The sequence below is a fragment of the Antennarius striatus genome, chromosome 1 (genome assembly GCF_040054535.1).
Source record: "Antennarius striatus isolate MH-2024 chromosome 1, ASM4005453v1, whole genome shotgun sequence".
In the NCBI taxonomy this organism is placed as follows: domain Eukaryota; kingdom Metazoa; phylum Chordata; class Actinopteri; order Lophiiformes; family Antennariidae; genus Antennarius; species Antennarius striatus.
In genome coordinates, this window is record NC_090776.1 from 16,435,498 (window position 1) to 16,447,349 (window position 11,852).

Below are 11,852 nucleotides of genomic sequence, written 5' to 3' on the forward strand. Positions count from 1 at the left end.
CGCGTGTTTCTTGTTACCTCTCCTCTGCTGTACGGTGACGTGGGACAGTCTGAACATGGTGAGGAATCTCTTCTTGTCCTCCAGCTCTGGCGCTCGGTCCATCTCCTCAGGGGTGAACCTCGTGCTGAGCTGGGGGGGAGGAGGAGGAGGAGTAGTGCGTTTTGACTGCGAGGCGGGCGGCGAGGGGCTGCGCTCCCTGAGCATCCTCCTTCTTTTCCTTCTCTTCTGCCGCACCAGCTCCTCTCGCCGCCCCGCGGTGGTCAGACCGAACACGCCCAGGAAGTCAAGTTTCTGCGCGGAGATGGAAACTCAGTCAGCCTGACGTTCTGCCGTGAGCGCCGTGCGTGTGTGTCGCCCCCCCCCCCCATGAAGGAAGGCATGGGAAGCAGGAGATGACAGGTTTCTTACCTCCGTGGAATCATCTAACTTGAGCGGGGGCTGCTCTGCTACTCTCCTGAGATGGGCCCTCACCTCCTCTTCATCGCTCTCGTCGTACGAGTCGTCCAGGTCATAGTAGTAACCTGCAACCAGTGATGACGGCACCGTTGACACCCCCCTTTCTGAATCTTTAAATAAATAAATTTAAAAAAAAAGGTTCTGACACAACGCCACGCCGTACCTTTCTCCCTGGCCTCCCTTCTCCTCTTCTCCTCCAGATCCAGTTTGCTGACGGGTCGTCGGTGCTGCTGGAGGAACTCGTCGTAGATCAGCATCGTGTCCGGACTGGTTCCCAGTGTGGCTACCTGTCCCGACGTCCCCGTCCCAGCCCCGACCCCGTGTCCGCTCCGGCTGTGCCCCGGGTGTCCCTGGAGGCTCTTCAGCCCGGCGCTGCTCTTCCCAGCCCCCTCTAAGTCGTACTGGCTGGAGAGCGACAGCGACGCCTTCTGCTGGCTGAAGAACGTCTGGGTGGATTTCTCCAGATCTGCCAGGAATGTGCTGGGCTCTGGAAGGCCCGGGGGCCCTCTCAGTTGGGGGTACTTCTCCATCACCCCCACATCTCTCCTTCGTGCTCCGTCTTCATACTTCAAGGCCCCTGGAGGCAGTCGGCTGAGCTCGTAGTGGCCCATCCCTGAGGGTTCGTGAGTCCGTCTGGAATCGGATGCTGTTTCTATAAGTGAGGCGGGGTTCCACAGCGTGGTGGGAGGCGGGGGGTGGTGCTCGCGTGGTGGCTGAGGAGGTTTGGGGGAAATGAGAGGTGGTGGGGCACCTAGGTGAGGGTGGAGGTCCCGACCTCCTGGTTCATGGAGATTTGGTATGGATCTGTAGTTGCAAAGGAAAGGTTGTGTTTACTTGTTAGAAATACAAAGAATGGAGCTGATCTCCGATAATAATTAGGAATGTATGAATTTTAACAAAAAACCCCAATAATTTCACACATTTTTACATTAAAAAAAAGTTCATAAATCGCAGCTGAAGCAGACCTGATGGGATGAAAAGGCCTCCTCGCTCTATTCACTTTCATCATCCCACTGCTGGGCAGATCATTTATTGGCTCGATAAATACCTTACATCCCCACAAAAACTGATTAAATGTTTTCCGATCACACACGCAGCGCAAAGACACACCACGGTGTTTTATTGAGCCTTACTTCCCTTAATCCCTGTCAGTCGGTCTGGGTTGGTGCAAAACAGTGTTATCACGCCCAGACAGAGTCGCTCAGAGCAGAGTAAGGATGTGGCCCCGGCACATAATGTCCTACAGATATACAGGCCTGTTTCTGATCTCTCCCTCCACACACACACGCACACACACACGCACACACACACACACACACACACACACACACACACACACGCACGCACAGGAAGAGAGCAGTCAAGAGACCAGGAGAAATTGAGTTTTCCTGACAGACAGACCAGCAACAGGAGAAAATGACGTGATGTGAGCGAGAAAGGAAGAACACGTGTGTCAGGGGAGAGTAAGTGTAAAAAAAATAAATAAAAAAAATACTGGTGGTGTAATATGGCAACAGCAGGGAGGAAACAAAGGCAGATGGACATTGTCTCAAGCATCCCTCCAAATCAAAGCTGGCAGGAGCGCACGCTGCACGACCGGTCAAATTATCTACGCCTCCTGTTTGTGTTTGTGTTTGTGTACCAGTGAATAAATCTGTGATTTTAGCCATTCTACCATAGGGCTGCTGATAGAAGTGGCTTTTTCCTGTTCAACTAGTTTGCCATTGATTCTCTTCTCAATCACGCTCTACAATAGAAGCAAAGGAAAAACAGCTGCATCTCCAGACTGTGTCTGCACACACACATCAGCTCCTGAACAAATGTTTCCCTTTGGCCTCAGAAGAAACGGACTAGGAGATTCTTCTGGCACGAATCTTTTTTTCTTGCCAGTAATCCCTCGCTTATTCTGGCTTCAAGATGCGCGACTTCATTACATCACAAATTTTTAGTAGGTAGTCACGTGATACCGTACACGATACACACACGCTACTGGCTGACAGCATCCATGCGCTAGGTTCCGAAGCTGACGGAACGCAGTGCACTTCTGCGTATTAAAGAAACACTTTTGATTCCAAATTGTTTTCAACAGTCTATCAAAGTGTGGGAAAAGGTAATACAGAGATACGGTGGTTTAATGTCAGTATGACAGTGACACACGGTGCAGCAGTGAGCAGTCGAGCCTCACCTCTGATTGGACTACCAATGATCAAAACAAGTTTTAATCAGTAAAAGAAGACGAACGTCGGAGCTTTAAATATCTCCTTCGAACTTCAGATCAGGAAATAACCCGTCCTGTTCAAACTGAGTGATACACTTGGTGCCTCACCGCCGTGAACCTCACCGCACGTCACTGGTTGGTAAACATTTAAATTAGGGCTGTCACTTTAACGCGTTAATGAGATTAATTACGCTGAAAATTAACGCGTTATAAAAATTAACGCAATTAATTGCGAGTGGCAAGTCAATGCGCAAGCATTTTAAATTTGGCCCACTGAGGGTCCCGTAGGCTGCAGTGACGTCACTTCGTACCTGCGCCACTAGTCAAAAGCAGAGTGACTGACAACAGAGATGGACGCGATACAGGAGAGCGAGGTAAGACCACTCGGACCTTTGGGAAAGTTTATTTCTAAAAAGAACAAAGACGGGACAATCAACAAAAACGCAGTGATTCTGCGCTGTAGACGCCTCCGTCAGTCTGCCCCAGGACAGCTGTGGCTACACACGTAGTTACCATCATCAAGTATGAAAGAGGAGTGAATGAATAATGGATCCGATGTAAAGCGTCTTTGAGTGTCCAGAAAAGCGCTATATAAATCTGATCCATCATTATTATTATTATTATTATTTGTACCTTTTGAAAAGAGAATTTTCATATCACCGAAGCAGCTCCAGCCTAACGTATCATTTAAATACAAAACGTGTCAAGGACACAGAGTTGAACATTAGCTTACCCTTTCAAAGGAAAAGCCTGTTGGCATCCTGCTATTTAGTTGCCTTATTTAGAGGCATGTTATACTATTCATTTTGAATTGCTGTATTGAGTCAGCTTTAGTATTCATTTTGATTGAGAGTCTGCTTATGTGCCCATTTGAGACTCAGCCTTATTTTATTTCTGAATTTTATTTGTTTTATTTAACTGTATTCGTATTGTATTTTTGAGAAATGCACCAGGCCTAACTGGTTTGCTGATGTGCTTGACCTTTTTTCTTTTGAATTTCATTGATAAAGCACACTTAACCAATAAAAATGTGGATTTCATATCTTCTCTTCTTGGTACATTCTATTGATTAGTCATGCACTACAATTTTGTAATGTCCTAAAATTCAAATTCTTTATTTGGGGGCCTTTAGCAGGTATGAGATTAAAATGAGATTAATTAGATTAATCAATTAAAAATCCTGTAATTAATTAAATTATTTTTTTAATCGCCTGACAGCAGTAATTTAAATTAAGAATAAAATAAATATTTGGTCGCTATATCGCGGAATTTTGGTTTTTGCGGGTTGTCCTGGAACGTATTAACCGAGAGTAACGAGGGATCACTGTATTCCTAAAATCAAACTTCTTAATCTAACAGTTTCAGAAACTGTCCCCAGGAGGCTACTAGTGACAGATGAATATCTCTGAAAAAACATTGTTATCTGAAGGAAAGGAAGCATATTGTTGTCACCCCAACAATATGTCACCCTGCTCGTCTGTATCGGGAACCCTGAGCTAGATCACTACGTTCGTCGAGTCACACAGGACCGGATACCGCCCTAAACGTCTCCTGACTGGACAGAAACAGGTTGAGCGATCTGAGTTTGTTACCTGTGCGAGTCCGTCCTGTGCTCTGGCGCCTCACCGGGCCGACCCAGATCCAGATGCTGCTCCAGAACCTGCTGGCGGAATTCTGACACCTGGTACTGGCGATCTTCTTTCTCCTGCCGCATCTTGCGTTGTCGCGCGACCCATCTTTCTTCCTCGTTGTTTCTTTGAGCCATCATTGAAGCGGAAAGCACGGGCCCTACGCCGCCGGGACCCATGTAAAGGCCATGGGTTGAGATGAGACCAGGGACAGGATGATGGGCTTGGATCATCGTAGAGTGGAGTACTGGTGGGACTGGTTTGGGGGCTGGCGGTGCGGGCTCTTTGGTTTTTTCTACGGATTAGAAAAGGTCAACATGAATATGTAAATATAAAGGCCGCAGCTAAAAATTACTTTAACTTTGAAATATTTTATTCAATGATTACATTTTATTTTATAAAACTTAAAACAGCAAATAAAAACACGTCCTTCACTGGTGGACACAACCATGAGCTTATGTGCTTGTTTTATTTTTAGTTTACTGCCTAGAAATGAGAAGAAGCCATCCCAAATTTTATAGATAAATCATGATTTAAAACATTTTCTGAGATCAAGTTTCTGTAATTGGAGTACTTGTTTCAAAGTATAGCTTTTAAGGGTCAAGTGTTCACAGGCAGTGTGGACGTAGCTGAGCTAGGGTACGGGGGGGAGTGTGGACACCTACCAGCCCGATTCGGGGTGAGTCTCTCAGGCTTGGTTCGGTCCTCCTGTCCCCTCATGGCGTGGAGCTCAGCCAGGTAGTGACTCTCCATGGCCTTGGACGCCTGCAGCTCCTTCTCCCTCAGCGCTCTCTCCTTCTGCCTCTCCAGCTCCCTCTCTCGTTCCCTCTCTTTCTCCCGTTCCCTCTCCCGCTCTCTCTCCCTTTCCCGCTCTCTCTCCCTCTCCAGTTCCTTCTCCCGCTCTCGTTCTCTCTCTCGCTCCTTCTCTCTCTCCGCCTCGCGCTCCCTCTCTTTCTCGCGCTCGCGTTCCCGTTCCCGCTCCCTCTCTCTTTGCCGCAGCTCGTCCTCCAGTTGGAGCCTGAAAAGCAAAGTGGACGACAGGTCAGGGAAATAAAGGACGACACCCCCCCCACCCCACCCCAGTCAGCGATCACTGTGTGGACGCACTGGTGACCTGTGGGTGAAACACGACGCATTTACCTCTCAGACTGCAGCGCTGACAGTGACGGGTGCGTGAAATCTCCAGGATAGCGAACCCCTGGTAGGTGCATGTGAACAGCAGAGGGATGGATGGGGGGTAAGGCGCCCCCTGCTGGCAATGAATAGAAAGGTGACCTCAAAGCAGAGAGGCAGAATGGGTCATCCATCCTGTGAGAAACGGATTGCAATGAAGAAAAAAAAAAGAGAGCAAGAGAAGGAGTGAGTCTCCTCGTGTGATGGAGAAGAATCCTCTGTCATTAACCCGTGCACCCCCCAGAGAAGCGACATCACAGGAGACTTCCATCGTTCAAAGCAGCAGCAGAGACTGTCAGCTAACCTCAATCACCGCGTGGCACAGCTAGCTAGCGCTGTGTGCTGATGCACCACTGGGCACTTCTGTGTGTGTGTGTGTGTGTGTGTGTGTGTGTGTCCCCTCATTAAACCCATTACAGCGCTGTGTGTGACAGGTGCTACAGTCTTGTGATCTTCCTGGGTTGACAGTCGATGGGCACAGCCTGTGAGATAGCTCAGAGCAAGCTGGCTCCTTTAGAACACACACCGTCCACATCATTATATATAGAACACAGACATGTGTGTGTGTGTGTGTGTTCTTATCAACTATCACACCATGGGTTTTGTTTTTTTTTTGTTGCTGTTGGTGTTTTCTATATATGATAACGGGCTGTTGCTCTTATAGAACGCCATGACACCTCAAACAAAACCTCTATAAATAAACACAGAGGTGAGAGCAGGAGGCAATTTTTAAAGCTGTCAAATACGTTTAGCGATTATTATTCCAACTATTAACTGTGATTTAATGAGCACTCAAGCACCTTACACATCTTCTAATGGTAACAAATTGAAATCATAGCAGTTTATCTGAACTGAAGTGACATTTATCTGAACACAATTTCCTTCTTTCCATTTCTGAGACTTGCAGTTTTGTTTAATCTGAGTCCTGCTTTTCATTTCTTCAGAGATGTGCACAATTAGTATCTTAAAAACCCCCAAACAAACATCGAAACGGAGAGCTTACCTGTATGGCGTGAAGGAAGGGTGGGGCAGATAGCTGGGGTGGTAATAAGCAGCTGCAGCTGCTGCGGTGGCGGGGTCCAGGCCCAACGGCAGAGAGGGCATTCGGAGGGCATCCTCCGTGGTGGCATAGGGCCGGAAACCACGGAGGTACTCCTCTGGTACGTGACCAGGAGGCACTGCGTTAGGCAACTGTCTGGGCAGGCTGGGGGAGAAAGGAAGGGCAGGTAGACGGCAGACAAAAGCAGCTGTTACTGTGATTTGTGAGCCTTTAATTTTCTCAAAATTAAAGGTGCGCCTTACAATCCAGTGCACCTTATATGTGAAAAACTGAAACTGTCCAACAAATCCGTAGAAACGGGCGGAGCTGCGTTTCAACTCACTTGAGCGGCTGGAAACGTGAATCCTGCATGACGGCGCTGGGGGTGAGACCAAAGGCATAGGGGTTTCCCAGGAGGTGAGTCGGGACTGAGGGGCCGCCCTTTTCCTGGGGGAGCGCCCCCTCCGCGCCCAGACGATCCCTGCTGGCCCCGCGAGGCCCCGAGTCAGCCTGGAAGGAGACGCAGAGGGAGAGCCCGGGTGATTGTCGGTGTGGACCTGTGGCCGTCACGGTTGTCGCCGCTCATGGAGTTCACCCGGCGAGGAGAGAAAGGCCTGTTCATGCCACGGCGCTCTTCCCTCCCCCTCCCCGCTAACTCACACATTTTCACCCACTTTCTCACACAAATCAACCCACCCCTCCCTGTAAAAACAGAGGAAGCAACATTTCTCTGTGGGGACTATATTCTAAAACACAGGAAACCAGCTGAGAGTGGTGACAAATTGCCTCACCGCGTTTCTCTTATTGCAAATAACCTCCCTCCTCCTGACTGATGGGGGGGTGGGGTGGGGGTGGGGGGGGGTGTGTTACATCCAGAGAGAGAGAAAGAGGATCACACGGATTGTGGAAACACACGTGTGTGTTAGTTTGCATGTCAGATACGCGCCGCAGCATCAACAGGGAAGACAACAAAGTTTTAAAAATGCAGCATCCCTCTGCCCCCCCCCCACCCTTTGGCAGCCAGCCTGGTCTCACTTATCAAATCTCACAACAAACACACACACGCACTCAGCAGGCGCACGCAACGTTTGAGAGCTACAAAGACGTCCCGCTGCGTGAGTGGGAGTGTGTTTCTGTGTGGCGTTGGATCCCCTGTCCCCACAGACAGAGCACCGCCATCCCACGGCCAACTCAACACTGTTTCCACAGGAACACGCACGGCCATCGCGTCTCCTCACCAAACCAGACTTTGGGTTGAAGCTGCTGCGGGTTCGACTGCGGGGGAACGGCGGCTCCTGCCCCTCCAAATTAACCTCTTGGCAGCCCGGCGCCGTCTCCCGCCGCTGCCTCTGATAAAATAAATCCAATTCAGGGAGCCATTATCTCCACGTCCTGCTCCGCAGCCACTGCCTCAGCCTGACACTAATGTGCCCCCACCCAATCTGAAACGGCCCTAATGTTTAGACCCCCCCCCCCGTTTTATCCTACCTCTTTCCGGTGCTTTAACTTCGCTCTTTGCTACCTTGTCGTTGGATGCGCCTCACCTTTCTTCCCCACACCTCTACTAAATCTACCTATTAAGATGTAGGCACCCCCCCCCAAAAACCCCCCCCCCTCCTATCTGCTATCAAACACACTTTTCAGCCTTCATGCCGTACAAACAGGACAAACATGAATACAAGCCTCAAACACACGTCCGTTAACAGCCATCTTCCTCCACGTGAGCCACGCTCCTGTAGCCCCCCCCCCCCCCCCCAGTGAGGCGGGGGGGGGACCCGTGCGTTGTAGAGCGCCGTTTACGCCTCTCAGATGGAGCCATGAATCCAAATTGCCAATTAAAAAGCAATTACAGGCGGCAGCGGGGGCAGACTCCTGCAGTCATTAAAACAAAATGCCAACGCACCAAGCCCTCCCTCCTTTGCTGCCCCCCCCCCATCCAGAATGACAGACTCATATGCTAGCCAGAGACACTAATCAACCCGTCTAACCAGTAGAAAGCAGGACACACTGGTATGGATGTAGCAGGGGCGCGTCACAGGGGACCCAGAGAACAGAACGTTTCCTCTGTGTGGAACTACTTCCTGAAGGACCCCCCCCCCACTTTACTTGGACACCATCAGAGGTAGAGTCAGGCGGTTGGAGTACCAGGGGACGTTCCCCTTCCTCCATAGCACCTCCTTCCTAATTAGGACCCAAACATTTTAATGCTGCCTTCTTGTTTGCCCTCTATGCCCCCCCCCCCGGCTCTTTGTGGCCACCAGGGTTCTATGTGTTCAGTGAAGCAGCAGGGCAGAAACGGGGGGAGATGCTACGACCCCGGCTTTTGAGATGTGTTCCCGCCGCTGCTGTCCTGTCAACCTCTATCCCCCCGGCCCCCCACCACCACCATCACCCCCAAACCCGACGCTGTGCATCACCTCCCTCAACCTTCTCATTCTCTGGCTAGTTAGACCCCACCCCCCCCAGACCCCCACCCTTCTGAGAGGCTGGAGGCATCACAAACCCGGCAACATGACCTTTTCAAGTCCAGCTTGACCTTCAACATGGACACACACACACACACACACACACACACACACACACACACACACACAAACGACTGATGGTTGGGGGGGGTCCTTGTGAATCTTGAGTTCCTCTTTCTCTGCTGCTCTGAACTTGGGAGGGGTCGTTTCATAAAGGGCGAGGTTCAGAGAAGGGGAGGGGGGGTTCCTCTGGGGGACAATGGCCTGAATGCTAGGACACGCAGTCGGCTGGCTGACCTCCCTGCTCACCCTAACCCTACCCCCCCCCTCCGTCTCCAGGGAACTGTCAGAGCATCCCTGAGAGTTTCCTCATGTCGCTGGACGCCGTTTGTAACCGCGCGCTCGGCCTCAACTATTAGCCCTGAGCCCAGATAAAACGGATTAAAGCCAGGCTGTAATCCATAATCCACTCCTTATCAAAGCAAGCAGCTCCCCCCCTCCCTTTATTTCCCCTCCCCCAGCTACAAAACAGCGAGCGGCAGCCGGAGCTGACGTGGCGGAGGATGCACTTGACTGCGTGAGTGAAGGCTAAGCGTGATGCTGAAGGGGGGCGAGGGCAAAGGCTGTACATTTGGGAGGGATTGGTCCAAGGGCGAGAGGGCTAAGTGGGGGGGGGGGGGGGCAGGGGGCAGATGTTAGCCTTGGTTGAGGCCACAACTTGAGGTCCCAGAGGTAGCTGCCATTGTTTAGCTAGAGGTAGCCTGCATCGACCCCCTAGATCATCATAGAACCCCTAGAAGGTGTGTGTGTGTGTCTGTGTGTGTGTGTGTGTGCTGAAGTGAGGTTTTTTTGGGGGGGTACTAGTCCTGCCAGCTGTGTCACACGTACGTGTGTCAGAGGCCTGCTGCCTCTATAAACCCGTTAATCCCTCAGGAACATCTGTGTGCAGGTTCCCGCCGGCGGCTCAGCCCCAGAAGGAGAACCCACGAGCGCTGCTTCAGCAGAGAGGAAGACGAGAGAGGAAGACGAGAGAGGAAGACCAGAGAGGAAGACGAGAGAGGAAGACGAGAGAGGAGAACACACAGAGGTGTGAAACAGGACGCCACGGGTCCTGGTGATGTCTCACCTGGCGCCCCTCGTTCCTCCAGAGACCGTTGCTGGTCTTTGTCGGAGCAATGGTGACTACAGGTGGTGTGTTTGGCACGCTGTGGCCTGCTGGGGGCACAAGGACAGGACCTGGACCCAGGGGGCCCCTCTTGGGCGTGCTGACTGGAGAGCTGTGGTTGGTGGCCGGGGAGGAGACTGGAGACGACTCGCTGCTGATGGAGGAAGCAGCTGGGGAGACAGAACAGGAAGTAGAATCATCTGTGTGATCGTGTAGCTCCTTCACTCAGGAGGAGGACCTTATGACACTACAATAGAACACACACACACACACACACACACACACACACACACACACACACACACACACACACACACACACACACACACACACACACACACGGCCAGATGGATGGCCTTAGGTCCCTATAATGAAGTGACAGTGATTAGGATGAGCAGCCCTGTGAGAGTCAGTCTTGACATGTAGGACACACACAGTCACACACAGTCACACACACACACACACACACACACACACAGACACACACACACACACACACACACACACACCACAAAAAACAGAATGCATGCCAGTGAATGGCAGCACTGAATGTACAGTATATACAGTGTCAGAGGCAGCCCCCGCCCTTCACCACGCACACGCACACACACGCACACACACACACACGCTCACGCACACACACACACGCACACACACAGCAGGTGGTGAAAAGCTGACCCAATGAGCTTCTCTGCTGCGCTGTAGCTGTGCCACATTAACAAAGCCCCCCAGGGAAACCCTGTAGCGCAAGGTCACGGTCTGGTCACATGCCTCGCTTTCAACACATCTTGCCCCCCCGCTCCCCCTTTCCTCCCCCCTTTAGTTCCAGAGCTCTCATATGATACGCTCCCGTTCACATACATACGTGGCTGCGGGTTTTGTCCGTTGTACCCTCCGTGTTTACACCCACTCCCCAAGAGGAGTGTGTGCAGCCCTCCCCTCATTGTTACTCATGTTTCTGTTAGCTCTACCCCAGAGGTCGTGTGTCTGCTGTGTGTTCGATAACATTCTTGTTAGACTTCTGTACTGACTTCTTTCACACAATGCCAGCATTTCTCCTTGGTTTTCTCCCCTGACTGGTTCTAAAACTTGGCAGCGGGACGGCCCAAAGCCCTGTTAACGCTCTGAGGCCGTGTGCGTGGAGCCAGCTCCGTCGGACCCCGTCCCTGTTTCAGCCTGAGCTTCATCTCCACGGTTCCTCTCTGAGCCTCTGCCGCTGTTGGTACGGAGCGCTATATGTCTCCTCTGCTCACTGCCAACGCAGCATCACAGTTAACTGGGTCACAACCCTCTCAATGGGACACACACTTCACTTGAGTGCTGCAGCAAGAGCAGGATGAGGTGTGTGTGTGTGTGTGTGTGTGTGTGTGTGTGTGTGTGTGTGTGTGTGTGTGTGTGTGTAGCAACGGTTTGTGTATCAGTGTGCTGACATGCTTTAAAAAGAAAAAAAAAATCTTGAAAGAAAGCTCGCGGCATTTTTACGTCTACTTCCTCTCCAATCGTCACCGTCAAAACAAACAGATTTTTAGCCAGCCGCCATTTCTTCCCTGGAAGGGTTTCCATGGCAACATAGCCTAACAGACAACCCCGGCTTACGGATGGTGCGGTCCGGGATACTGACTGATTTCAAACACCTCATTCTGACTAATACCACTAAATAATAGAGGGGATCGATACTGACAGGGGGGTGAGTCTGGACACGTGTGTG

General features: G+C 51.1%; 1 protein-coding gene across 2 annotated transcripts in view; it reads right to left on the reverse strand.

Moving 5' to 3' along the window:
• gse1b (Gse1 coiled-coil protein b) overlaps nt 1-11,852 on the reverse strand; it is a 168,932-nt gene that overhangs the window by 5,735 nt on the left and 151,345 nt on the right. For both annotated transcript variants that reach the window (XM_068318226.1, XM_068318147.1), the window contains exons 4-12: nt 10,106-10,314; nt 6,858-7,024; nt 6,479-6,679; nt 5,443-5,610; nt 4,968-5,320; nt 4,267-4,597; nt 620-1,260; nt 409-521; nt 18-291 (exon numbers count right to left, since the gene is read on the reverse strand). In XM_068318226.1, the coding sequence (XP_068174327.1) occupies nt 18-291; nt 409-521; nt 620-1,260; nt 4,267-4,597; nt 4,968-5,320; nt 5,443-5,610; nt 6,479-6,679; nt 6,858-7,024; nt 10,106-10,314 (2,457 nt within the window). The remainder of the gene's footprint in view (nt 1-17; nt 292-408; nt 522-619; nt 1,261-4,266; nt 4,598-4,967; nt 5,321-5,442; nt 5,611-6,478; nt 6,680-6,857; nt 7,025-10,105; nt 10,315-11,852) is intronic.